This window comes from Lepidochelys olivacea, assembly GCF_965140295.1.
Source record: "Lepidochelys olivacea isolate rLepOli2 genome assembly, chromosome: 25".
NCBI lineage: Eukaryota > Metazoa > Chordata > Testudines > Cheloniidae > Lepidochelys > Lepidochelys olivacea.
This window is the reverse complement of record NC_140435.1, coordinates 13,220,353-13,248,209: the sequence shown is the minus strand read 5'-3', so window position 1 is coordinate 13,248,209 and position 27,857 is coordinate 13,220,353. Positions and strand designations below refer to the sequence as shown.

The 27,857-nt window shown below is 50.7% G+C and overlaps 2 protein-coding genes across 4 annotated transcripts; one reads left to right on the top strand and one right to left on the bottom strand.

Annotated features, from left to right (window-relative positions):
- Positions 1-678: 678 nt before the first annotated feature.
- GNA15 (G protein subunit alpha 15) lies at positions 679-8,478 on the top strand. Of its 3 annotated transcripts, XM_084614199.1 has the most exons (8): positions 679-1,511; positions 2,992-3,176; positions 4,069-4,223; positions 5,127-5,255; positions 5,726-5,855; positions 6,136-6,289; positions 6,940-7,194; positions 7,876-8,478. In XM_084614199.1, exons 1-7 carry the CDS (start codon positions 1,364-1,366, stop codon positions 7,173-7,175), a joined length of 1,137 nt encoding a protein of 378 aa, XP_084470325.1. In that variant the 5' UTR covers positions 679-1,363; the 3' UTR covers positions 7,176-7,194; positions 7,876-8,478. The 3 variants fall into 3 exon arrangements, with proteins under 3 accessions (XP_084470325.1, XP_084470324.1, XP_084470323.1); XM_084614198.1 differs by lacking the exon at positions 7,876-8,478 and having other exon boundaries at positions 6,940-7,313; XM_084614197.1 differs by having other exon boundaries at positions 1,449-1,511; positions 3,120-3,176; positions 6,791-8,478.
- Positions 8,479-23,400: 14,922 nt separating this feature from the next.
- On the bottom strand, positions 23,401-27,180 carry LOC311513213 (mast cell protease 1A-like). The gene is made up of 5 exons (XM_084614895.1): positions 27,094-27,180; positions 26,840-26,987; positions 26,526-26,661; positions 25,751-26,002; positions 23,401-24,343 (listed from the first exon to the last, which is right to left on the bottom strand). Exons 1-5 carry the CDS (start codon positions 27,152-27,154, stop codon positions 24,212-24,214), a joined length of 729 nt encoding a protein of 242 aa, XP_084471021.1. The 5' UTR covers positions 27,155-27,180; the 3' UTR covers positions 23,401-24,211.
- Between the last annotated feature and the right edge of the window lie 677 nt (positions 27,181-27,857).

Sequence of the window (27,857 nt, the reverse complement as noted above, 5' to 3'; positions counted from 1 at the left end):
TTCTGTTAGGGATACTTGCAGAGTCCGATAGTTCTCAGCATGTGTAAGGGTAACGCAATTAGCCCTAAGTGCCTAGAGTGAGGGACAGTGACTGGATTCCTAGTTCTGTTGCTGGTTCTGCCGTGGACTTCCTGTGGGATTTATGGGCAAGTCACTTACCCTCAACCACTTCAAACAGGGCAGTTGAGAGGCTTAATTTGCTGCTGTTTCAGCAGCACTCTGAGAGCCTTAAGTGTAAGGTGCTGTGCAATGCAAAGAATGATCTTTCTGCAAAATGTTTGTGCTCTATCCGCCAATGAGTGGGGATGGAACATGTGGTAGAAATTGAAAGGCGGTTGTCACAGTGCAGAAGAGAATGCTCACCACATGGGCGGGGTGGCCTGTCATCTGAAGAACTCAACGCTTTAGATGTCTGAGATTCCGTTCCGCTCCCCTCTTTGGGCAGGAGGATCTGTGATGTACAGGGGGGAAGGAGAGAGCTGTTTGCGCATAGGGGATTCCCCCCCCCCAGCTGTCTTATGTGAGCAGGGTGTGGGAGTTTCAGTACTTCTCTGGGTTAGTCCAGACCTGTTGCCCAGGCCTGAGAAGGAGGGTGGGGTAGGTGGTGAGTTTCTCAGAATGGGAGGGTTTCTTATGCATCGCTGTTCCTGACACAGAGAGCTCCCTTATGGTTTAAGCAAGAGGCAACCTAAATATCTCTGTCTTGGAAACTGGATTTGTCTAAGGACTGACGAGCCAAGGCATGTTTCAGAGAGGCTGAATTTCGGTTTGAGAAGGATATTTTAATCCTCATCCTGGGGGAATTTTAAATCAAGATCACTTGAACGCTTCTTGGAACAGAGATTCCACCCCCCCGACCCCGTCCTTTCTGGTTGGGTTTGTTTTTCTGATGAAATTTGAAACACCTGCCTCGACGAGACGTTCTGCTTTCCCTTTGTCACCAGAAACCAGCCACTCTGCAGCTAACTTTTGCAGAGCTGTCGAACATTATGGTTTTCTTCGGGGTGGGGGGGACGAAGAGGTGTAGAGATGTATCTTTGCCAGAAATGGCAGGAAAAGAGGCGTGCATGAATTGAATTAATGTCCGGTCTCGGGGGATAAGTAATCCCCCCACCAGAAACCTTTGCTACCGCAGTTCTCAGAGAAGCTGAGTGCAGAGACCCCAGCCACAGAGGTTGGAGCATGTGTGATTAAGGGCTCACCAAGCATTCCCGAGCCCAGTTTAAAAGGGCACCGTGGTGGGTACATTCTGCCTTGCTCCCACCAGGATTCCTCTATATTGGGAGGCAGCATTACTTCTCTGTGCTATAAAGTGTGGCATTTCTCTCTGCTTTCCCCATCGGGATCAGATCTTTCCCACACCATGGCTTGGTGTTTCTGCTGTTGTCAGAAGTGCCCTTATTTCCTGTCGGAAGAAGATAAAGCTGCTGTTGTGTTAGATAAAGAAATCAACAAAATACTGAGAGACCAGAAAAAGCGAGACAGGATGGAGCTGAAGCTACTTCTACTAGGTGAGTTACTCTGTGGCCCACGCAGCTTTGTTTACACAGGATGACAGTTTGGCGGAGAACATGGGGGAGGGGAGCCATAATGAGGGATTTATGCATTGTAGCCAAAGGGAAGGAAGGATGGCGGGTCTCCCCCAAATCTCTGTTGTCCAAAGGTTTCCTTCACTCCTACTCTCCAACCCTCATCCAACCTGCATTGGAGAAACTGCTTTTGCCGTTGTATGGGAGAGTTGTTGCAGATGAATACCAGGCTTGCTCCAAGGGGAGCGTACGGCCTCCACCGGTCCCTGCTGCTCAGGAAAGAGGAGTTCAAACTGGAACAGGTTCAGAGGAAGGCTACCAGGATGGTCAGGAGACTGGATGCCCTGTCTTATGAGAGGAGATGAGAGCTTGGCTCGTTTAACCAGCAAAACAAAGGCGGAGTGGGGATCTGATTGCTCTCCCTAAATACGTGGTGGGCGGGTATGTGTGTGTAAAAGCCAGGGAGATATTTCAGCTAAAGGAGAATATTAGCAGAAGGACAAATGGGGTAAACTGGCCATGAATCAACTTAGGCTGGCGATGAGAAGAAGGTTTCTAACCATCGGGGGAGGAAGGTTCTGGAACAACCTCCCCAGGGGAGTAGTGGGGGCAAACAACCTAATTAGCTTCAAGACAGAGCTTGATGGGTCTCTGAATGAGATTCTATGATGGGGTGACCTGGGATTAGCAGGGGACTGGACTGGTGGCCAGGAGGCCCCTTCCAGCCTATGGAACCAAGGGCTAGATATACTAGCCTTGGTCTCAGATCCCTTGTTAATGGGACAGAGTCAGCTGGCATTCCCAGGTGGTGCGCTCTTTAGTGCCGGCGAAAGGAAGAATTGGCCCGACAGTCCCAGAATCTGAAGTCTCCAGGCATCTCCAGGGCTGGTAGGAGAGCTCAGAATTCAGAACCCCTTCAACCCGTGTCCTCTCTGCTGTTGCTTTTCCATGTGGAAAAGAATTGAGAGGCTCACCTGACAGGAAATGCACTTCTCCTGCAGCCTCATGGAGAGACAGCAATAGGATAGTTAAAATTGGGGGGGAGGGGGAGGACATGTGATCTCCCTCTCCCCCTCCTTGATGGAGGCATATCCCAGGGGGAGGAATAGCTCGGTGGTGTGAGCATTGGCCTGCTAAACCCAGAGTTGTGAGTTCAATCCTTGAGGGGGCCATTTCGGGATCTGGGGCAAAAATTGGGGATTGATCCTGCTTTGAGCAGGGGGTTGGACTAGATGACCTCCTGAGGTCCCTTCCAACCTTGATATTCTATGTCGCAGACCATTTCCTGTTGCAACCTCCCAGATTCGGCATGGTCAAACAGTCTGTCTGTGGGGCCAGGGAGTGGCTATGAAGTACTTGCCCCTTGACTCTTGATAGTGGGTGACCCTCAGGTTCCCCACCAGGTTCATGACCCCATCTCCCCGAGGAAGTCTAAGGTCTCTCTCCTGTCTGAGGCCAACAGGCACTGGGGAAAGCGGGAAGAGCACGTTCATCAAACAGCTGCGGATAATCCATGGGGCGGGCTATTCAGAAGAGGATCGCAAAGACTTTGCCAAGCTGGTGTATCAGAACGTCTTTGCCTCCATGCAGGCCATGATTGGAGCCATGGAGACTCTGCAGATCCCTTACGCCCGGCCAGAGAACGTGGTAAGTACGGAGGGCGGCCCAGACAGGGAGACCCCTGCCAGTCAGCTGCTGGATGGGGATTGGAAGCAGCGGGATGCCCCGAGCCAGCCTGGGTGTAAATCGACTTAGCGCCGTTGCAGATAATGGAGTGGTGCTGATTGACATCAGCTGAGGATCTGAGCCCCACCTACCTGGAAGGCTGGAGCCTAGTAGAATGCAGCGACACCCCCCTGTTTTTGTCCAGGGAGGAGCCCGGCCAGTCCGCACAGGAGAGCCAAGGGCAGTTGGTGCAAAGCAAAGGGAGGTGTCACAACAGGCCAGTGTATTCCAGAGTGGTTCTGTCAAGAGCTGGAGGTTGAGCGAGCGGCCCCTCTTCGCTCCATGGTAGGAGCAATGGCTCCTTGTCCAGGGAAGAGAGACGCATGGTCCCCCAAGGCTGAGGAGACTAGAAAGGAATTTTTCTGCTTACTGACTTCCTGCGCGAGCTGGAGCAGGTCACTTGGCTGCCCCGTGCCTCAGTTTCTCCTCTGTGAAATGGGAATACTAGCACTGCCTTCCCTCCCCAGGGGACCGGTGAGGATAAATGCATTAAGGACCAGGAGATGCTCAGATCCTACAGTAATGCAGGCTGTGCGTGTGGATGGAAAACTGAGCCCTAGGTTACGTGGCTAGGGCTAGACAGCGAATCAGAGACAGGGCCCTGACTAGAACCCAGGAGTCCTGGCCCCTTGTCTCCTGGTCAGTGCACTAGGCTGTACTCCCTTTGTTAATATAACCCCCAGGCCTGCGCTGTTCTGATTTGTCCTTGCAGAGAGGGGAGAGAAGTTTTTTCTGGAAGTTTCCAAGAAAGCAGCTGCTCCCCCTTTATATAACTTTCCCCCCTCCCCATCCCCCCCATTTCTCCTGCTTCTAGGAAAACGCCAAGCTGGTCATGGGGGTAGATGCTTCGAAGGTGGCGGCCTTGAACAGGCCATACACAAACGCCATTGAGCGCCTATGGAGGGACGCGGGGATCCGGACCTGCTACGAGAGACGGCGGGAATATCACTTACTGGACTCAGCCCTGTAGTGAGTCACCCCTGCAGGCTGTAACGAGCACTGCTGCTCCTGCTGGGTGACACATCAAACAGCTTTCCCAGGGTTTCAATTTGCCTTGCGGTCGAGGTTTCTGGGACGAAAAGGGGTTTTGTGGGAGAGGCGGTGTGACCTGCTGCGTAGGGCACTGGGCTGGGAGTCAGGAGACCTGGGTTATTCTCAGCCTGACCTGCTCTATGACCTTGAGCAAGTTACTGCTCCTCTCTGTGTCTGTCTCCTCTTCCACCTATCCTGTCTATTTTAGCCTGTAAGATATTCAGGGCAGAGGCTGTCTCTTACGATGTGTATGTACAGCACCTTGCGCAGCAGGGTCTTCGTGTCTGCTGGGCACTCTGGATGCTGTGGTAATACACTCAATAAACCCTATTATATGTTAATGTATTTTAAATTTTTCTTTAGATATTTAAACACACTCGTTTTTGGTTTTGTGCTTGGTCCACGGCCTGAAGTAGCAACGAATCATAAGTCTCCTGAGTCCACCCAGATGCCGGATCCTCCCAGGTGTCTTCCAGCCTAACTCCTTGACCAAAGCACCTGAAATGTTAGGGTGCTTCTCTGAACTGACATTCTCTGGGTTTTGCCCATCAGTGATAAATGGCTCCAGGCTGCCGCAAGCTCTGCCCAGACTGTTACGCCTTAATAGGAAGGGGTAATGGTTGTGTGGTTAGAGCACAGGGCTGGGAGTCAGGACTCGGGCGTTCTCTTCCCTGCCCTGCCTCTCTCCACGTCTGTCTTCGCTTCCCCTCCCATCTGCGGAAATGGGGACACGATCGCTGCCTTACTGTAGGGCTGAGTGTTCTGTAAAGTGCTTTGAGGTCCTCTCGGATGAGATGCCCAAGGGACTGACTTCCTCCTCGTTTCCTGGCTGTTTTGCAGTTTTCTGTCCAGCCTGGAGCGTATCGCGGACGACTGTTATGTCCCAACAGCGCAGGATGTCCTGAGGAGCCGCATGCCGACGACCGGCATCAGTGAATACTGCTTCTCGATGCAGAAGATGATCTTAAGGTGAAGCTGCTGCAAAGCAGTCAGACCTGCATGGGGTTCCCTGCCCTGTCTTTGCTGCTGTTCCGGCACGGATCCAATCCAGGCCATGTCCTCTATGTGCAAGTGAGGCGTCATGTAAGCAGCTAGGTTAGGAGCTCCTGGTTCCAATCGAGCTGGATGGTAACAGAACCTGATAGCCCAAGACCAAGAGCCCGGGATGTATCTCTAGTCTGCCTTCCTCACAGTCATGCCTCCTACCCACTCCAGCTTCAGGCAGGTGAATCCCACCCCTGGTGTTGCTGTGTGCTGTGGAGTTGCTATCCTCCACCCCAGAGCTGGCTGCTTGTCGCTGTTGCTACACCCAGCTTTGACACGCCTTCTGGGGCAAAGGGAGTCCTGTAAATGCTGCAGACATACTAGGAGTCGGTGCCTCTCTGACGCTGTGTGTGACAGGTGCCAGCTAACGCCCCTGTACTCCCGGCTCCCTGTAGGATCGTGGACGTGGGTGGGCAGAAGTCGGAGCGCAAGAAGTGGATACACTGTTTCGAAAACGTTATTGCCCTGATTTATCTGGCTTCCCTCAGCGAGTATGACCAGTGCCTGGAGGAGAATAGCGAGGAGGTAAGGAGTCCTAAGGAGATGTGCCGGGGTGGGGGGGCGATTAAACCAGTAACCTTCCCTGCCACAAGACCTGGGGGTATATATCTCACTAGCAAGCATGTCTGGAGGGGCTCCGTTCTCTACTCAGATGTCTGACTCAAGGGACTGCCTCCTTCTCTGCATCTGGGCTACTATGTTCCTTGCCTGAGTCCTCTTTGACTCACACAGGGCATTCTGGGAGCAAAGGGGGCTGAGGAGAGGGCTGATGGGTGTCATCTGTGTCTCCCACCCCCGGGTGCAGAATCGGATGAGGGAGAGCCTGGCCCTGTTCAGAACCATCCTGGAGCTGCCCTGGTTCCAGAGCGCCTCCGTGATCCTCTTCTTAAACAAAACTGACCTCCTGGAGGACAAGATCACCCACTCGGACCTGGCTGCTTACTTCCCCCGCTTCCCAGGTAACTCCCGCCTCGAGGTGCCGTGGGGGCTCTCCAGAAGCAGAGCACGTGCTCGTAGAGAGCAGCTCTGGAGCAGATCGCCCCCACTGTCTGTTACAGAAAGAGCCACAAGCGAACTTCTCCCCAGTGGTCCTCCCGCACTCAAGCCATATCAGAGACCATAATTCCATCCACCGCTGCTTTGTTACTGGGTTACTTGCTTTATTGGCATGCAGAGAAACGGGGCAGGGTGGGGGGGGGATGACCCTGCATGTATCTTCTGCCCTTACTCTGGTCCAAAATAGCCCAGGCTCCAGCTGGTAACATGTAAACCTCTCTCACTAACTCTGCATGTGTGGGGAGGGTTCCCAATCAGGGACTGCTCTGTAGGCTCTCTGGGGCACAGGCTGTTGTCTTTGCTATTTATTGGCTCAGCAACTAGCACAATGGGATGCTGCTCTTTGACTGGGGGGGTTGCCCGGCACTGGCTTAAAATGAATAATCAAGGTTTTGTTGCCATAGACCAAAGGGGGACTGCCCCGTCCACAGTCACTCGTACAGAGAATGCCGTGACCGCCACGACCGTGACTTCCCGTTCTGCCCCGTGTGACGGAGCCAGCCTGGCTTTCTGTGGCAAAGCCCTGCTGAGGTCTGTTCTTGTTCTACGTCAGGACCCAAGCGGGATGCGGAGGCGGCGAAGAAGTTCATTCTGGAGATGTACGTGGACACGTACAAGCGATGCTCAGCTGTCCACCGTGACGCAGGGCAGAGACCCTCCAAGTTGGCCTCCAGATGCCTCTACCGCCACTACACCTGCGCCACGGATACGCAGAACATCCGCAAGGTCTTCAAGGACGTCAGGGATGTGGTCTTGGTTGGCTATTTGGACGACATCAACCTGCTGTGATGGGAAGGGCTCAGGCCAGGTCCGTGCCCGGCAGCGACATCATGGTGCTTGGCGTTGCCAGGTCACAAGGGGACGAACCAGCTGGGGGTCGGGACAACGGACGTTGGCGGCTGCTGCTCGTAAAGCACACTTGGAACGTTCCCCTGATGCTGTGTTTGGACGGGCGCAGGCCTGGGGCTGGGAGCGCGTGTGGGGAACGGTCTCCCTTGGTTCTGCCTCGGCTCAGAGGTCTGTGGAGCCGCCTTTCTCACGGCATCCTGCCAGAATCCCTGCCGAGCTGCCTGCAGAGCATCCTCTCGGGCTTTCTCTAGGGGTCAGTTTTACCCCTTTCTGTGGGAGATGGGCCCAAAGCCCAGCACTGACGGGGGATTGGCTCCTCTGATGGCTTGTGGCTTCTTCAAGGGCTATTTTCTCCATCCCTTCGTGCTGGTGGAGGGGCTGCTTCTTGCCGGGACGCTGGGCCCAGCTTTGTTTTTATTGTCAGGGGTTTTTTCATGGGGATTTGGCCCTAGGAATATGTGCTGGATTGAGAGTCTCAGAGACCAAACTTCCCTGTTTATCCACAGCCCTGGGGTAGCCTTCCCCAGCATTGTCCAGCCAAAGTCCTGCCCCTCTGACCTACGGGGTCACCTGTAAGGATGAGAGGGGAGTTAGACCACCGTGGCTCATTCAGTCCTTGGCCTCCTCTGCTTTCCTGCAGGGAAATAGGTAGCAACTCCAGCTCAGCGGGAGAAGAGAAGCCACAGCTGCCGGGTTGGACTCTGCCAGGGAGCTGCCGTGTGTGTGTGTGTGGAATCTCTCTTGCTCCCAGGAGTCTCTAGCCTACCAAGGCATCGTGGTGAACGGCACCTCGTGTTCTGATGTTCAGAGGAAGGCATGAGTGGCGACGTGAGCGAGTCTCTCTTCTGGCGGGAGGACAACCACCTCCTGGAGAAGGAGTGGGAACTTCTCCAGAGGGAGCTGGGGCAGGTGTCCGGTCCCACCGTCCGCAAAACCATCTCCCCAGACAGGAGACCCAGCATGAGCCTCTGCGCATGGGCATTCAGCCAGAGCGGAGGGGTGAACTGAATAGGGACTGTTGTGAAGGCCACTTTATGAAACAATCTTCATGGAGGTGGGGGGAAATTATGTAACCCCCCCATCAATTCTCTTATGTTTGTCTGCAGTTCTCTTCCTTCTGGTATCTGCAAACCACACTACAGCACCTCCTTAAAGAGCCTCCTAGTTCAGAGGTTCTCAAAGATTTGTATTGGTGACCCCGTTCAGACAGCAAGCCTCTGAGTGTGACCCCCCCTTTATACATTAAAACCACATTTTTAAATATTAAACATTATTCTAAATGCTGGAGGCAAAGCGGGGTTTGGGGGTGGAGGTGGACAGCTCGTGACCCCGCCACGTAATAACCTCACAACCCCTGGAGGGGACATGACCCCTGGTTTGAGAACCACTGTCTAGTTCATACGTCATGTTGTCTGGGCCTCAGTTTCCCCATTTGCAAAATGATGGGGACATATGGAGCATTTGGCAATTGGTGACTGTAGTTAACAATGTGGCGGCTTACCTCTACCGGTGAGGGCATTTAACCATCAAACCAAACTCCACAGGGCAGTGGTGGATTCTCCATCCCTGGATGTCTACAGATCAAGACTGGATGCCTTCTTGGAAGTTATTCTTTAGTCCAACATATGTCTGACTCAATACAGGGGTAACTGGGTGAAACTCTGTGGTGGTGAGATCAGACTAAATGATCTTATTATAGTTTGTTCTGGTCTTAAAATCTATGAAGCAGCTAGTTGGTGGATCATGTTGAGATAAATTTATTCTGGTTGTTTCTTAGTGCCCCGACTAAGTGCAGCGAAGTGATCTGTGATTGAAAAGAGGCCGTGTGGCCTAGTGGATAAATACTGAACTGGGATTAAAGAAACCAGAGTTCTGTTTCTGGTTCTGCCTCTGGCCTGCTGGGTGAACCTGGGCAAATTATGGCACCTCCCCATGCCTCAGTTTCCCTGTCTGTACAATGGGGATAATGGTGCATCCCTCCTTTGTAAAGTGCTTTCAAATCTTCTGTTGCAAAATGCTAGATAAGAGCTAGGGATTCCCAATCAAAGTTCGCAAGTGCTAAAATAACTTGGGATCGGAGGGTTTGATCCCTGGGCATATGCCTCCCCTTCTAGTTTTGGAACTTAACTACAGCCTTGCACCTCTTACACAGGCAGTCAGGAATTGATTTCATGTCATGTGTTTACTAGATTTTTCCAGTCCCTTTAATGGGGACACCTGGGAGACCGTATACTGGGTAACAGGGACAGCTGGAAAATGCCTTTCCATTGCTTTTCCGACTTGGAGTTAAAAGTGCAGGTGCTGTTGATTCACGTGGCTGTCATTTCCAAAAAGAGCCCCACTGACTTTTGGTCCTTGGATTTGGGGAATGGCTATCTGTGGGGACCCCTGGGGCTGAGCAGCTGCTTCTCCCCCGAGAGTTGAGTGACCAGCCTGCTTGAAAACCAGGCCCAACGTGTCCTAACCTGGGCACCCAAAATGAGAAGCCAGTTTGGAAGAACCTTCAGCAAAGGTGCATATGAACCCGGGTGCAGTTTTCTGTGGTGGTGTCTGTTTGCACTTGCGAGTGGGGAAACCCCGGCTTCTTTTATCAGGGATATTTAGCTAACTGGGCGGGGACACTTCTTTGTCAACAGAGCTGCCCTTGCTCCGAGTTCTACACTGTCAGCCTGGCCTGGAGACGAGCTGGGGCCTGGATCATCATTGGCCAGGTAATAAGTGAGGCACTGAATCACTGATGTAACGAGCGGTGTTTTGAGGACAGAAAAAGCTTATAAGGGTATTCTGGCTCAACTGACATCAATAGAGCCCTGAGCGGATGCCAAATTTTTATCTGCATCCAATTTGCACAAATGGGCCACGGATGTCGGCAGATTTGCAGGGCTCCAGACGTCAATAACAAAACTCCCTTTGAATTCAATAGGAAAAGGGTTTCACCCCAAGTGTGTGGTCCTGAACTCTGCCTGAATGGGAGGGGGTGTGTCTGAGACCCAGAAGAAGGCTGATCTTGTGGGGAAAGCCCTGGACTGGCACTCGAACTGGGTTCAATTTCCAGTTCTGTCACATTCTCCCCCTTTCACATTGGACCAGCCCCTCTGTGCCTCCCCCCAACATCTGTAACATTCCTTACGTAAGTTCTTAGGGGAAGACGCAGTCTCTTACCCCTAACGTCTGGCTTCTGCCGGAAGAGGTCAGGTTACTATTTTTCAGCATCACTTATGTCCTCGCTGCTGAATGAGACCCGGAGATAAAAACCAAATCCCTGACCCAAGAAGCCTAAGTTCTGCATGGGTTTGGGGAACAGGAGGAGAGACAGATTGTGGGGGAAGGAGGGAGAGGATTAGGGTTTCCCTGAGCCAGGGCTTGTCTACACTGTCCCTGCTTTGCCGGTCTAGCTAAGCTGGCAGAGCCCCCTAGTGTAGATGCTGTGTTATGCTGGCGAAGAAACTTTCTGCCTCCGCCTCTTTGAACCACATTAGCTCTGGCACCAGAAGCATTCAGCTGTTGGCATAGTTACATCTACACCGTTGTGCCAACCTCACTGCCCATTGGCAGTGTCATTCTTTTCGTGCTCCTAGCCCACTTACAGATGCTGGCAGTGTGGACTAAGCCCCAAACTTTCTAGCTGAAAAGGAGACCCCAAGTGATTCACGGTTCTGGAAATAACCCCTCAGCTTTTCTCAGTCTCACGTTCTCAGAGCGATGTCCGGAAAGCCCCAGGCAATAAGGCTCGTAGCAGAGAGGGACTCTCTGAAATACAGGGAAGAGTTTATTTTTCATGCTCGTGACAATCCGGCAATGCAGGAACAAGGAAGGAATGAAGCAGCTATCAGAGCAGGGGCTATGCATGAGTGCCGGCACCAATCCTGGCTCACTGGGGTGGGTCACGAACTCCTTCCAGAACTGGGAACATCAGCCCAAATTCAGAAATGTGCGTGACGGCATAAACTCCCTTATACCCACTGGTCTGGTCCTCTATGCTAATATTCCCCACCCACCACATATACTGCAACTGCCAATGCAGCTGTCCCACTGGGAGCACTAGTGTAGACAGGCCAATGCTGTTTGTTTAACCTTTGTCATATAGATCTGCTCAGAGCTGGCTTACGAGGGGGGGAGGGGGCCCTGTTGTCTTCCATGCCCTGCACCTTGTGGTGTCATTGACAACAGCCCAAAGTTAGAGTAAAGTGGTGGCAGGCAGGAGGGCTGGCTCAGTCACTGGCCTAGCAACTGAGAGACCTGGCTTCAAGTCCTTGCTCCATCTGCGTGACCTTGGGCAAGACTTTTAACCTCTCTGTGCTCAGTTCCCCTTCCATACGATGGGGATCTGCCATACAATGCCGCCATCTTCCCAGGGATTGAGAATAAACACAAAGAGTGCAAGGTACTCGGATACCATAGTCATGAGAGCCAAAGTACCTGAGACAGCAGGTGCAGGACAAGAGAGAATCAGGCCCATGGGGTTAAGAATGCTGATGGCCATGGGCAACCATGTCTACATTAGCACTCCCAATATTGATGCCACGGAATCAGCATGAGAATAAAAGAACAGCACAAGCTTGTAGGGATAAAATCAGAAAGGTTAAGGCTCAGAATGAGTTACAGATGGGGCAAGAGTCATAAAAGGCAATAAGAAGAGGTTCTATAAATATATTAGGAGCAAGAGAAAGATGAAAGTAAGTGCAGGCCCACTGCTTAGTAAGGAAGGAGAGCTAAAAACAGACATCATCAAGAAGGGGTATAATGCCTACTTTACTACAGTCTACATAAAAAAGGTTAATTGTGGCCAGATACTTAACACAATTAATATTAACAAGGGGGAAGGAACACAAGCCAGAAAAGGGGAAAGCCAGGTTAAGAAATATTTAGATACATTAGATGTATTAAAGTTAGCAGGGCCTGACAAAATTCATGATTGGGTTCTTAAGGAACTAGTTGAAGCAATTATCTTCAAAAACTTATGGAGGGTGGGTGAGGTCCCAGAGGACTGGAGAAAAGCAAACATAGTACCTCTCTTCAAAAAGGGGAACAAAGAGGACCTGGGGAATTATAGACCAGTCAGCCTAACTTTGATATGAGAACAAACTTTTAAACAATTAGTTTGTAAGCATTATAAGTATTAGCCCCCATGAAATTGTAAAGAAGACATCATGTCAAACCAGTCAAATTTCCTTCTTTGATGAAGTTACTGGCCTAGTGGATGGGGAGAAGCTCAGTAGAGGAGAAATCTTAATTTTAGTAAGGCTTTTGACACAGTCCCACGTGACGTTCTTATAAGCAAACTAGAGAAATGTAGTCTAGATGAAATTACTAAAAGGTGGGTGCACAACTTGGGGGATAGACAGGAGAGTGGGTTTGTTTGGGGGGCGGGGGAAGAAAACCTGGATTTGTGCTGGAAATGGCCCACCTTGATTATCATACACATTGTAAGGAGAGTGATCACTTTACATAAGCTATTACCAGCAGGAGAGTGGGCTGGGGGGAGAGAAAACCTTTTGTAGTGATAAACACCCATTTTTTCATGATTTGTGTGTATAAAAACAAACATCTTCTGTATTTTCCACAGTATGCATCCGATGAAGTGAGCTGTAGCTCACGAAAGCTCATGCTCAAATAAATTAGTTAGTCTCTAAGGTGCCACAAGTACTCCTTTTCTTTTTGCGAATACAGACTAACGTGGCTGTTACTCTGAAACCTATTCAGAGAGTAGTGATCAATGGTTTGCAGTCAAACTGGGAGGATGTATCTAGTGGGATCTGTCACTAGTCAAGCATTTCATTAATGACTTGGAGTGGAGCGGATGTTTATAAGATTTGCAGATGACATCAAGCTGGGAGGGCTTCCAACACTCTGGAGAACATTAGAATTCAAAATAATCTTGATAAATTGGAGAACTGGTCTGAAGTCAACACAATTAGATGTAATAAAGACAAAGGACTTCACTTAGGAAGTAGAAATTAACTGCAAAATGGGGAATAACGGGCTAGGTAGGGCCAGGAAGAAATGGAGAGGGACCTACAGAAGAAGAGGTTACAGAGAGACAGAGGAGGAGAACAGAAGTTGGTAGGAGAGACAAAATAACCAAGACAAAGGGACAGGCATCTGTCCTGGCCAGAATGTTGTTTTAAACTAGCAATAGTAACTCAGATAATTTACAGATCAAGATCTTCCAAGGTTAGGCTGCTACCATGTACCTCTTTGTAGCCCTCTGGCCTGCCTCCCATGCCATCCTCCCCTAGACGCGGCTGCTACTGAACTGGCTGCAGTCCTTGACCCAGTGTTTGCTCCCTGCGCAGATTATATGATTAGTTTTCCCGGGGTTCAAAGAGCGGCATTCCTTTGCTGGCCGGATGGTGACGTCGGTCTCAAAGAGCTTGTCGGTGGTTTTTCCATGGTCGATATGGCCCCATCCAGCTACGCTGCACTGGCTCCGTGGGGTGACATCTCTGTTGGCTTTGGGCAGGCAAATGACATTGACATATTTGTTTAGTCTGGCTTTCCCCTTCAGCTGTGGGGGTGGAGGTGGAGGAGATCCAGAAATGTGTTAATGGTTTTAAATATTGCCCACCAAAGGCTCTGTCACTGCATGTTTCTAAGAGAGCCAAAGGCCAGACTGCCTCTCCTGCTTCTCCCTTCTCCATCACATCAAACCAAACTACTTTCCAGGCCCCTCCTGGCCTGTTCCCACCCGGCGCCCTATCCTCTCTTGCGCAATCAAGAGCTTGACTCCCGCCTCCGACCACCCATGAGACCAGCCTCCATTGCCCATTTGTTATGCTGTCAGATAAGCCCCTTTGTGCTTTCTCCCCTGCTGCCCATCTCGCATGGGAGGAGTGCCCCATAAGCTTCCCCAAAGCCACCTCATCGCTCCCCTTCCAACACCTCCTCAAATTCTCCTTTGGCATGATGCTTACACAAACCTCGACGATACGGCTGCCCAGCATGCTGACCGAGTAAATACCATCTCCTTTGTTTTCTTGTCCTCCCCTGTTCATCTGGCTCTTGTCTTGGACTAAGCTCTTTGGGCCAGGGCCCATCTTTTTGTTCGGTTATTGTACAGGGCCTAGCGCAACTGGGTTGGGGGTCTGTGTCTTGGGCCGGTAGGTACTACCACAATACAAATCTTCATCCAAGTCATGCTCTACAGGGCGGGGGTCTGTGCCCTCCATCCCAACAGCAGAGCCCAGATGATGGACCTAAACTGGCACCCCTGATCCAAACTCTGGGGAAAGGGCAGAGCCAGCTCTGCACATTGTGTCTTCAGCTCCCTTCTGGCATAAATTACCCCTGACCACGGCCAAGCACCAATCCTCACATGGTGCCCAGAGGTATGAACCTGGAAGTGAATATTAGCCCAACAAATCTGTTACCTTCAGCAAAAGGATGTCATTGGCTTGAGGACATTCTTTGTAGTCGGGGTGCAGGTGATAGCTTTGAACCACAAATGTTTGCTGGCAGTCCTCTTGCTTGTGGATATTGAGAGCTCCTAAGGTGACTGTCAGGTTCCTGAAATTGGCAAAAGCAAATCAATCCGCAATTGCTTTTCCTTTTCTGGCCTGCTCTGTAACCGTGTGGCAGCTGGTTCTGACACCCACCCACTAGCTGCCTAGAAAAACTGCTGCAGCCGTAAACCAAAGGAAACCTATTAACCAGCCTAGGGATTTATAGATAATGAACGTCTGTGAGCTGATTGCAAAGGGCCTTAAAGTGAGCACATGTTCCCCTTACACTGCCAGAGTAACTAACGGGTCCTTAATGCACTTGGGAATTGGGCCTGCGTCTGGGAGTTTGGGCATCAGGACGCCTGGGTTTTATTCCTGACTCTGCTGCTGACTCACTGTGTGGCTTTGGACACATCACAGCCCCTCCGTGCCTCAGTTTCCCTGGCTGCAAAATGAGAGTTAAGGGTATTCATCTGAGGGTTAATTAGCATTTGTAAAACCCTTGCAGGCTACAACAGGCAAAGCGCTATGCTGCTGTAATTAACCTGTGCTGGGTGTGTCATTGAGCGGGGTCTGTTTCCACTGGAGTCCCGCAGGGATTGGTTCTTGGCCCTGTGCTATTTAACATCAGTGACCTGGAAGCCAGCATAAAACGATCACTGATAATGTTTGCAGACGGCACAAAAATTGGGGGAGTTGTAAAGGCCCAGGAGGGACAGGTGGCTGATTCAGAGTGATCTAGGTTGGCTAGTAAACTGGGTGCAAGCAACCAATGTGGTTTTTAATATGGCTAAATGTGTCCATCTGGGAGCAAAGACTGTCGGCCATACTTACAGGAGGGGGGAGCTCTAGCCTGGAAAGCAATGGCTCTGCAAAAGACTACGTTGGGGCGTGCTGAACATGAGCTCCCAGTCAGTCTGTGTCCAGAAGGGCTAATGCAACCGTAGGATGCATAGACAGGGGATTCTCGAGTAGGAGTTCAGGGGTTATTTTACCTCTGAATTTGGCACTGCTGCGACTGCTGCTGGAATCTTGTATTTGGTTCTTGTGCCCATAATTGAAGAAGGGTGTTGATGCATTGGAGAGGGTTCAGAGAAGAGCCACAAGAATGATTAAAGGATTGGAAAACATGCCTGATAGTGATAGACTCAAGGAGCTCCATCTATTTAGCTCAACCAAGGGAAGAGTAAGGGGTGACTGGATCACAGTTTATCAGTGTCTACACAGGGAACAAATATTTAATCATGGGCTCTTCAGTCTAGCAGGGAGAGGTCCAACACAATCCAGTGGCAGGAAGGTGAAGCTAGACACATTCAGACTGGAAATAAGGAATAATTTTTTCACAGTGAGAGCAATTAGCCACTGGAACAATTTACCTAGTGTCAGGGTGGGAAGTGGATTCTCCTTCACAGACAACTTTTAAATCTGCTTCAAACAGATCTGCTCTAGGGATTATTTTGGGGCAGTTCTTGGGTCTGTGCCATACAGGAGGTCAGACTAGATGATCACAGTGGTCCCTTCTGGCCTTAGGGACTATGAATCAATAGTTATAAATACTTTAATAATTCTGCAGTTAAGCACTATAAAGCGTTTTCAGATAAAACCAGATGAAAAGGCAAATCCTTCCTCCAACACGTGGCCTTGGTCTGGTGATCTCCCACCAGAGAGAATCTCCCTGCCACTCCCAGCTCTTTAAGTCAAAGTGGGACCACTTTGTGGGTGCACTGTGCTCCGAATGTGAAGGAAGTAAGGGAGGGCAGAGATGAGTTACAAGCCTTTGAAGGATGATGCTCTACAGTAGAAGGTTTCAGATTGGTTTGGTTTTGTGTTTTCTTTTTCCCCCAAACAAGATTGATTTGGTGACACTGAAAGATTTTTGCGAATGTGTGCCCATTTCAGTGAATTGTTTTGGCCAACAGAAGCCCGAAAAAGTCCAAGTGTTCTTCAGTTCGAAAATGTCAAAACACGTTTTTTCGATTTGGGGGGAAGTCAAAATGACTGTTAGAGTTTTATTTCAATTTTATCACAATATGCAAACACCTGAAAATACCTCTCAACATCAAAACGTTTTGTTTGACCCAATTTTTTTTTGAGAAAAATTCTTAAAAAATCATTCAGGTTGACCCGAAATGACTCCTCCCTGATCCAGCAAATGCAAACACGTGGATTTTTAATTCAATCTTGTGAATATTTTTTGGAGCCTGGCTCATCGTTTCTGAATGGTTGGCTGTTGTTTGTCAGTGTAACTTGTTTGTTTTACACGAAAAAAACAGAAAGACCATCCTTAAGCATTGTTCCCCACTAAATTTGTATAGCATCTCAAACCATCCACACGGCATCTGTGCAGGGGGGGTTTAAAATCTTAAAAGCAACTTTCCCTGCTCCCCTTCAAAGCTTTTTTTACCAAGCCCTGGTCTACACTAGGACTTTAGGTCGAATTTAGCAACGTTAAATCGATTTAAACCTGCACCCGTCCACACAGTGAAGCCCTTTATTTCGACTTAAAGGGCTCTTAAAATCGATTTCCTTACTCCACCCCTGACAAGTGGATTAGCGCTTAAATCGACGTTCCCAGCTCGAATCTGGGGTACTGTGGACACAATTCGATGGTATTGGCCTCCGGGAGCTATCCCAGAGTGCTCCATTCTGACCGCTCTGGACAGCACTCTCAACTCAGATGCACTGGCCAGGTAGACAGGAAAAGAACCGCGAACTTTTGAATCTCATTTCCTGTTTGGCCAGCGTGGCAAGCTGCAGGTGACCATGCAGAGCTCATCAGCACAGGTGACCATGATGGAGTCCCAGAATCGCAAAAGAGCTCCAGCATGGACCGAACGGGAGGTACGGGATCTGATCGCTGTTTGGGGAGAGGAATCCGTGCTATCAGAACTCCGTTCCAGTTTTCGAAATGCCAAAACCTTTGTGAAAATCTCCCAGGGCATGAAGGACAGAGGCCATAACAGGGACCCGAAGCAGTGCCGCGTGAAACTGAAGGAGCTGAGGCAAGCCTACCAGAAAACCAGAGAGGCGAACAGCCGCTCTGGGTCAGAGCCCCAAACATGCCGCTTCTATGATGAGCTGCATGCCATTTTAGGGGGTTCAGCCACCACTACCCCAGCCGTGTTGTTTGACTCCTTCAATGGAGATGGAGGCAATACGGAAGCAGGTTTTGGGGACGAAGAAGATGATGAGGAGGAGGAGGTTGTAGATAGCTCACAGCAAGCAAGCGGAGAAACCGGTTTTCCCGACAGCCAGGAACTGTTTCTCACCCTAGACCTGGAGCCAGTACCCCCCGAACCCACCCAAGGCTGCCTCCTGGACCCAGCAGGCGGAGAAGGGACCTCTGGTGAGTGTACCTTTTAAAATGCTATACATGGTTTAAAAGCAAGCATGTGAAAGGATTACTTTGCCCTGGCATTTGCGGTTCTCCTAGATGTAGTCCTAAAGCCTTTGCAAAAGGTTTCTGGGGAGGGCAGCCTTATTTCGTCCTTCATGGTAGGACACTTTATCACTCCAGGCCAGTAACACATACTCGGGAATCACTGTAGAACAAAGCATTGCAGTGTATGTTTGCTGGCATTCAACCAAAATCCGTTCTTTCTCTCTCTGTGTTATCCTCAGGAGAGTGAGATATAATTCATGGTCACCTGGTTGAAATAGGATGCTTTTCTTCAGGGACACTCAGTATAGCCCATTCCTGCTGGGCTGTTTGCCTGTGGCTGAACAGAAATGTTCCCCGCTGTTAGCCACAGGGAGGGGGGAAGGTTGAGGGGGTAGTCACGCGGTGGGAGGAGGCAAAATGCGACCTTGTAACGAAAGCACATGTGCTATGTATGTAATGTTAACAGCAAGGTTTACCCTGAAAGAGTGTAGCGACTGTTTTATAAAATGTGTCTTTTTAAATACCGCTGTCCCTTTTTTTTTCTCCACCAGCTGGATGTGTTTCAATGATCACAGGATCTTCTCCTTCCCAGAGGCTAGTGAAGCTTAGAAAGAAAAAAAAACGCACTCGAGATGAAATGTTCTCCGAGCTAATGCTGTCCTCCCACACTGACAGAGCACAGACGAATGCGTGGAGGCAAATAATGTCAGAGTGCAGGAAAGCACAAAATGACCGGGAGGAGAGGTGGAGGGCTGAAGAGAGTAAGTGGCAGGCTGAAGACAGGGCTGAAGCTCAAATGTGGCGGCAGTGTGATGAGAGGAGGCAGGATTCAATGCTGAGACTGCTGCAGGACCAAACCAGAATGCTCCAGTGTATGGTTGAGCTGCAGCAAAGGCAGCTGGAGCACAGACTGCCACTGCTGCCCCTCTGTAACCAACCGCCCTCCTCCCCAAGTTCCATAGCCTCCACACCCAGATGCCCAAGAACGCGGTGGGGGGGCCTCCGGCCAACCAGCGACTCCACAACAGAGGATTGCCCAAAAAAAAGAAGGCTGTCATTCAATAAATTTTAAAGTTGTAAACTTTTAAAGTGCTGTGCTTAAAGTGCTGTGTGGCATTTTCCTTCCCTCCTCCACCACCCCTCCTGGGATACCTTGGTAGTCATCCCCCTATTTGTGTGATGAATGAATAACGAATGCATGACTGTGAAGCAGCAATGACTTTATTGCCTCTGCAAGCGGTGATTAAAGGGAGGAGGGGAGGGTGGTTAGCTTACAGGGAAGTAGAGTGAACCAAGGGGCGGGGGGTTTCATCAAGGAGAAACAAACAGAACTTTCACACTGTAGCCTGGCCAGTCATGAAACTGGTTTTCAAAGCTTCTCTGATGCGTACCGCGCCCTCCTGAGCTCTTCTAACCGCCCTGGTGTCTGGCTGCGCGTAACCAGCAGCCAGGTGATTTGCCTCAATCTCCCACCCCGCCATAAACGTCTCCCCCTTACTCTCACAGATATTGTGGAGCACACAGCAAGCAGTAATAACAGTGGGAATATTGGTTTCGCCGAGGTCTAAGCGAGTCAGTAAACTGCGCCAGCGCGCCTTTAAACGTCCAAATGCACATTCTACCACCATTCTGCACTTGCTCAGCCTGTAGTTGAACAGCTCCTGATCACTGTCCAGGCTGCCTGTGTACGGCTTCATGAGCCATGGCATTAAGGGGTAGGCTGGGTCCCCAAGGATACATATAGGCATTTCAACATCCCCAACAGTTATTTTCTGGTCTGGGAAGAAAGTCCCTTCCTGCAGCTTTTGAAACAGACCAGAGTTCCTGAAGATGCGAGCGTCATGCACCTTTCCCGGCCATCCCACGTTGATGTTGGTGAAACGTCCCTTGTGATCCACCAGAGCTTGCAGCACTATCGAAAAGTACCCCTTGCGGTTTATGTACTCGCCGGCTTGGTGCTCCAGTGCCAAGATAGGGATATGGGTTCCGTCTATGGTCCCACCACAGTTAGGGAATCCCATTGCAGCAAAGCCATCCACTATGACCTGCACATTTCCCAGGGTCACTACCCTTGATATCAGCAGATCTTTGATTGCATGAGCTACTTGCATCACAGCAGCCCCCACAGTAGATTTGCCCACTCCAAATTGATTCCCAACTGACCGGTAGCTGTCTGGTGTTGCAAGCTTCCACAGGGCTATCGCCACTTGCTTCTCAACTGTGAGGGCTGCTCTCATCCTGGTATTCATGCGCTTCAGGGCAGGGGAAAGCAAGTCACAAAGTTCCATGAAAGTGCCCTTACGCATGCGAAAGTTTCGCAGCCACTGGGAATCGTCCCAGACCTGCAACACTATGCGGTCCCACCAGTCTGTGCTTGTTTCCCGAGCCCAGAATCGGCGTTCCACAGCATGAACCTGCCCCATTAGCACCATGATGCATGCATTGGCAGGGCCCATGCTTTCAGAGAAATCTGTGTCCATGTCCTGATCACTCACGGGACCGCGCTGACGTCGCCTCCTCGCCCGGTATCGCGTTGCCATGTTCTGGTGCTGCATATACTGCTGGATAATGCGTGTGGTGGTTGATGTGTTCCTAATTGTCAAAATGAGCTCAGCGGCCTCCATGCTTGCCTTGGTATGGCGTCCGCACAGAAAGAAGGCGCGGAACAATTGTCTGCCGTTGCTCTGACGGAGGGAGGGGCGACTGACGACACGGCTTACAGGGTTGGCTTCAGGGAGCTAAAATCAACAAAGGGTGTGCCTGTACATCAAGGAGTATTTCAGGCAGGACTGCACGGAGGGTTCCAATAAGAAATGGTGCACCAAAGTTATCGTTGTTATTGGAACAAGGAGGTTAGCCTGGCCTCTGATTGATACATGGCTAGATTAACCTCGCTGCGCCTTCTCTGTGACTGACTGCAGTGTGATCTAGACAGGGGAGGAGGAAAATGAGTACAAAACAAATCTGGTCTATTTCTTGTTCTGACCCACTCCATCTATCCTTTACATCTTTGGCTGGCAGCAGACAAAAAAGGCGCGAAATGATTGTCTGCCCTTGCTTTCACGGGGGGAGGGGGGGTGGGAACGGGGTCCTGACGATATGTACCCAGAACCACCCGCGACAATGTTTTAGCCCCATCAGGCATTGGGATATCAACCCAGAATTCCAATGGGCAGCGGAGACTGCGGGAACTGTGGGATAGCTACCCACAGTGCAACGCTCCAGAAGTCGACGCTTGCCTCGGTACTGTGGAAGCGCTCCGCCGAGTTAATGCACTTAATGCACTTAGAGCATTTTCTGTGGGGACACACACACTCGAATATATAAAACCGATTTCAAAAAAACCGACTTCTATAAATTCGACCTAATTTCGTAGTGTAGACATACCCCAAATCTCCCTCCTTTATCAACCTACTTCCATTAGGGTTCTGGAGATAGAGGGAGCTAGATCCCCAGCTGGTATAAGTCTGCTTAGCTTTACTGAAGCCAAGGGACCTAGGCTGATCTACACTAGCTGTGGATTTTGCTGATGATTGTGAGGGAGGATGGGTGACTTGGGTGGAGCCTGAGAGTCTTAAACGTTGGGGTTTGGAGATAAAGTTATCAGCGATGGTTGTGATAAAGTTGTCATGTCTACATGTTGATTTTTCCATGGTGTCTCATTGTTTTTGCTGATACAGACTAACACGGCTACCCCTCTGAAATCTGCCATTTAGACTGTTATCAGAAGCCATGTGCCTTCTCGCCACTCCTGTGTTTGACTGACAGCTTTAAACCCAGTTAGAAAGGGATGAGTTTCGCTCTGTGGCACACGAGTGCCTCTAACTGACCATGTGGTAGATAGTGAGGGGCTCAGATGGGGGTGGGGTGGGTAACGGGGTCCAGATCATACCCCAAGTTCCTAGTCCACTGTCTTGTCTCTAACTGTGGCTAGAACCAGCTGCTTCAGAATAAAGCGTAAGAAACCCAGTTTTTAGATAAATTACCCCAGTGAAGCTTCTTCCTATCCCCCATGGTTAGCGCTGGGCTAGAAACTTTTTTACGAAATGGAAGCTGAGAAAGGAAAACACCAAGATGTCATGATATGCAATGAAATCATGCAAGTTGGTAAAGCTGGACCTGCTCAGCACTGGCCTAACTCTGCTCCGGCAGTGGGAGTTTTCCTCCTCTCGAGCTTTTTCTAGCAGCCATCAGTGACAAACCCAGGGCCACAAGAAAAGCACAAGGAGGCAGCGGGCAGTATGTGAGAGGGTCTGTATCTAAACTGAACGGCAAAGCTAATCAGGCGGCAGGTTTCAGAGTGGTAGCCGTGTTAGTCTGTATCAGCAAAAACAATGTGGAGTCCTTATGGCACCTTAGAGACTAACAAATTTATTTGGGCATAAGCTTTCGTGGGCTAAAAGCCACTTCATCAGATGCAGGGAGTGGGAAATCCAGTAGCAGCACATGAAATCACAGCTCATGAAAAGATGGGAGTTGTCTTACCAAATGGGAGGTCAGTCTAACGAGACAATTCAATTAACAGTAGGATACCAAGGGAGGAAAAATCACTTTTGTAGTGGTAATGAGAGTGGCCCATTTCAAACAGTTGACAAGAAGGTGTGAGTAACAGTAGGGGGAAATTAGTATGGGCAAAATTAGGTTTTGTAATGACCCAACCACTCCCAGTCTTTATTCAGGCCTAATTTGACGGTGTCCAGTTTGCAAATTAATTCCAGTTCTTCAGTTTCACGTTGGAGTCTGTTTTTGAAGTTTTTTTGTTGAAAAATTGCCACTTTTCGGTCTGTTATCGAGTGACCAGGGAGATTGAAGTGTTCTCCTACTGGGTTTTGAATGTTATAATTCCTGATGTCAGATTTGTGTCCATTTATTCTTTTGCGTAGAGACTGTCCGGTTTGGCCAATGTACATGGCAGAGGAGCATTGCTGGAAACATGATGGCATATATCACATAATCAGGTGGGTTACACATTCCCAGCAATAAGGACCAGGAACACCTACAGACTGTGCCCTTCCCATTTGCAAAGTTCCCTCTAGACAGGAGATATTAAAGGCTGCATAGTCTGGAACCAGAAAACCACATGGGTCTTTTTCAGTTCTCCTGGGGCACTTCCCCCTGTGGCCTGGGAAGTGGAAAGAGGGCTGTTCTCCTTTGGGCTGAAGTGTTCATTTACACCCATGCAACCCACTGAAATTAAAGGGCCTACCCCATTGCAACTGGGAGCAGAATTTGGCCCTTTGTGTTTATCTGGAGAATGATCAGAAACCCACTGAAAAGGGACGTTGTGAAGCTGGAGAATGAGACGCTGTGAAATGCAGATTGGCGTTTATTTTTTCAGGCTTGTTACATGCCCAGCATCGCAGCGAGCGACAGAGGAGGAATGGAGCAGTGACCGGGGTGAAGGGGGTGTGAGAACATAGCGTTGGGGAGTTGGGGACTGGCCAGGATTCAGACTCCTGCTGCTGCATGCTTTTGCTGGACCCTTTCCAGCCTCCGGATTTCTCTCCGCTTTGGCTCTGACAATGTGGCACCAGCTGAAATTGCCAGGGAGAGAAACTCCTCTGTAAACCCAAGTGAAGCCCAACCTCAGCCTGGGACTGAACCAGGGAAACAAACCAGGGAACGCCCAGGAGGGAGCGAGCACAGGTCAGAGCCTTCCCCTCCAGGTGGTCCAAAACCACCTCCTTGGACCGATTTCAACCCTCTTCAGTGCCCCCTGCTCTAGAATTATCTCTGGCTCTGCTCTGATGGTCTAGGCACATGCCGGAGACTGGGCAGCTGTGCCCTATTTAAGTCAACTGGGACAGAAGGAATCCTGAAGACCCTCAGAACAGCAAAGCCCCTGGCTCATATTGAGCCTCTGCTTCTTCAGGGGACCAGTCAAGAGACTATTCACTCAGGGGGCTGAAAACTTGACATTCCTCTCCTGAGCCAACAGAACCCAGGTGACAAGGGACCTGCTGGGCATGCAGGCCTTCAGAGCTACAGTAACAAGGCCATAGAGGCACCCAGAGAGAGTCTTGTCCCCTACGGTTTCATACAACACCAGGAAGGGAGAAAAAGCCAGCGGATGCAGTATAAGGGAAAGCAGCATGGGTCTCCAAGGCAGAAGATGCTGGAGGAGAAGCTGGAGCATCTCCCTCTCCGGTCCTCTAGCCCATGATCTTTCTGATCCACGGAAGGTAGTTGGCAATACGGGTGTAGACGGCAGGAGGGAAGCTGTAGCCAAAGGAAACAATTCCCTGTGCCACCCCGTTGCAGATCAGAGGCCCCCCGGAATCCCCCTGCCAAACAGAGAAGAGGAGAGACTTCAGAGGCCCTCCAGACACAGGGCCAACTTAATCCAGGGGTCAACCCGTTGAGTTGGCTGCTCTGTGCAAAGCCAATATGGTAGCCCCATGTCACAGGTACTGCAATCACTGGGTAAGACTGCGGCTCACGAATGATGTTCCCAAGTCAGCATTACTGCGACATTGCAGTTGCACCAGTGTAGGGTGTCCAAACCCACCCAGAACCCTAGGTCAGTGCTCCCAGGGCTAGCCCGTCCTGCCGCGGCTTCACGGCTGTGGTACCCGAGTCAGCTAAATTAAAGCCAGCTCGGCTACATGTACACCTGGCGGCGATCGCCCCCCTGTGACCGCGGCAGAGACGTACCCGCCAGCATGGCCCAGAGCGGTCTGGGCGAATGATGGCGTTTTCAGCTTGCGCCAGTTCCAAACAGCAGCAAGGGGGAAAAGGGTCTTGGCGAAATGAACCATGTCCTTGGGGTGTCGAGCTTTTTCAAGGAAAACGGAGAGGAATTTCTGAAGGGCGAGGCGTTTTGAATCGAAAAATCAAAACGTTCTGTTTTGAAAAGGTGTTTCAATTTTGTTCAGAAATTTGGGGGGGGCAGGGAGGCAGTTGTTTTTTTCACCGAAACCATTGCGTGAATTTAACACAACTTTGTGCAATGTTTCGGTTGACCTAAATCTGCATGATTTTGCCAATAAATAAATAAATAAATAAAAACGGGGGTTGAAAAATTTTGCCCAGCTTTCCTGTAGATGGGACTCATGAAGGAACCCGTCGGTGTCGGGCCATATGCTTCCACAGATCTCCGGGCTCAGCAGCAAACCCTCCTCCAGGAGCTGAATGCAGGGTTTGTGTCAGCCTGGGTAGCAAGAAATAGGGTGACCAGACAGCAAATGTGAAAAATCGGGACGGGGGTGGGGGGTAATAGGAGCCTATATAAGAGAGCTACCCAAAAATCGGGACTGTCCTTATAAAATCGGGACAGCTGATCACCCTAGCAAGAAACCACATGGGGGAAACCCTTACAGGAGACACATGAGCTGGCAGGAGATTTGCATCCATGAAAGTCCCTCCTCTTAGAGTTCAGAGTAACAGCCGCGTTAGTCTGTATTCTCAAAAAGAAAAGGAGGACTTGTGGCACCTTAGAGACTAACCAATTTATTTGAGCATAAGCTTTCGTGAGCTCCAGCTCACTTCATCAGTATGCATCCGATGAAGTGAGCTGTAGCTCACGAAAGCTCATGCTCAAATAAATTGGTTAGTCTCTCAGGTGCCACAAGTACTCCTGTTCTTTTTCCTCGTAGAGTGGAACCTAAGTAGCTTGCCTGGCAGTCCCAGCCCAGGAGCTGAGGTCCTGGTGCCTGTACTTCCACCCGGTTGCCGGTGTTTCCAGTACTGACCTGGCTGGAGTCCTTGAGGTGGTGGAAGCTGCCGGCACATAGCATGCCATCGTTGAGGTTGGGGTAGATGCTGAGGCATTTCCTGCGGCTGTAGATGGTGACGTTGGTCTCAAAGAGCCGGTTGGTGACCCTCTCTTTGTCAATGTAGCCCCATCCTGCCATGCTGCACCTGGTGTCGGTGGGGACGTCGCTGCTGGTCTTGGGCAGAGGGATGACCTGGATGTATTTATTCAGCTTGGCCTTCGCTGTCAGCTGGGTGGGAGGAAGAGAAGGAGTATTAAGCCCCAAGCAGTAGTCAATGGAATCTGGAGGCAGGGGTGAGAATGGTTCAGAGAGAAGATGTCCAGTGGCCCCACCTGGCCAGGTGATGGGAGAGACTGAGCAACCTACAGCATCAGGCCCTGAGCACTTACACTAACTAAGCAGCCTAGGGGACAGGAGGGAGGCAATACTGGAGAACATGCAGCTTGCAGGGGATGTGGGACAGTGAGGCTGACACTGGGTGATCTATTCTGAGCGGGGCTGAGTGCTCCTGACCCCCAGGGAACTCCAGGAAAGTTGAGGTTGCAGGATCTGCCCACGGTTTCCTTTCTCTGGCTGGACCATCTCAAAATAATAAAGCCCAGTTTGAAAAGTGAGCTTTGACTTCTCCCCACAGCACAAGACGTAAAATTCTCTCTCTGTTCTGAGCCACCCGCACTTAGCCCCTCCGCCCCCCCGCTCCCCCGAAGCAGCTGTCAGGGGGACCTCCCCCCGCTGCAGACAAGTCACTTACCTTTAGCAGCAGGATGTCATTAGCTATCAAGATGTCGTTGTATTCAGGGTGGTTGTAGTAAGTCTCAACCCCCAGCACCTGCTGAGACTCCTCTGGCTTATGGATATCGTGAGCTCCCAGGATCACGGTGATATCCCTGAAATGGGCAGGAGACAGCGTGGGTCACTTTCCCTGGCACAGCCCCTCTCCCCTCCCCGAGCAATGGGGGCAAGGATGCAGAGACATCTGGCTTCACACAGACTGCAGACGAATCCTGCTTTAAAATTTATTTTGTCAATCAGTGTGAGAAGGACAAACCCGGCGACGGTACCTACCCCATGCAGTGAGCGGCGGTCATCACCCAATCCGGGGCCACCAGAAACCCCCCGCAGCCGAAATCACCCGAAACCTTCAGAGCTGCCATGTAGGGTCTGGAGTGGGGCTTGGCTTCATGCCCCCCAACAATCTGATTCCGCAAAGCACCTGAAAGACACACGGACTCCTGATCAGGAGGTGAGGGGATGGCTCCTTTCTCACCTTGTGCATAGACCCTGGATAGTCACCCTAGCCCATGGCTTCCTCTACTCACCAGCATGGGCCAAGGGGTAGGACAGGGAAAGCAGGAGCAGGAGACATTGGGGCCGCTCCATCTCTGAGTTCACAGCTCCTCGGGTCCTCTTCCAGGCTGGGCGCCAATCTGAGCCTCCTGCTGTCCCATGGCTGGTTTTATAGCCTCAGACCAATGAAACTCGGAAACCAGGAAACCGCCTGCGCTGGGCTGATCTAAATGATCCGGGCACAATCAGATCCTTGTGCGTCTATCTGCTATCTCCTCTCCGCTCGCCTCTGGTCACTTGCTTCAGATGCTCGGCAGCTGGCCCGATCACCAAGTTGACCACTTCTGGGGGGGTGCAGGACAATGCATCTCCTGTTCCCAGCGGGGCAGCCAGTCAGGAGAGAGCAGTCGCTGTGTTAACGGGCCCTGCTTAAAACAAACACAAACCTGGCTCCATAAAGCACCTTCCCCAGGATCTCAGGGCTGATGCCCCAGCATGCACTGTGCTCATGATAAATGCCCCCCCCCCCATCGCTCAACACTGGGCATGGGGTTTTCCTGTGGGGCATGGAAAGCATGGGGCCTACACAGTGTGCGACAAGGAAGACAACGTTTGCCCAGTGATTGGGTGCAGGTGTAACCTCCGCAGTGAGTGTGTTATAGGGTCATGTGGTGCCCGATCCACTTCCTAGCTCAAGCTGCGGCAGCTGGTGCTTTTCGCTCCGGAGGTCTGTGATGTGCTGGCGAAGAGGGTGGCTGTCACCCGGCCAGCAGGGGATCTTCTGGGGCTAGCAATG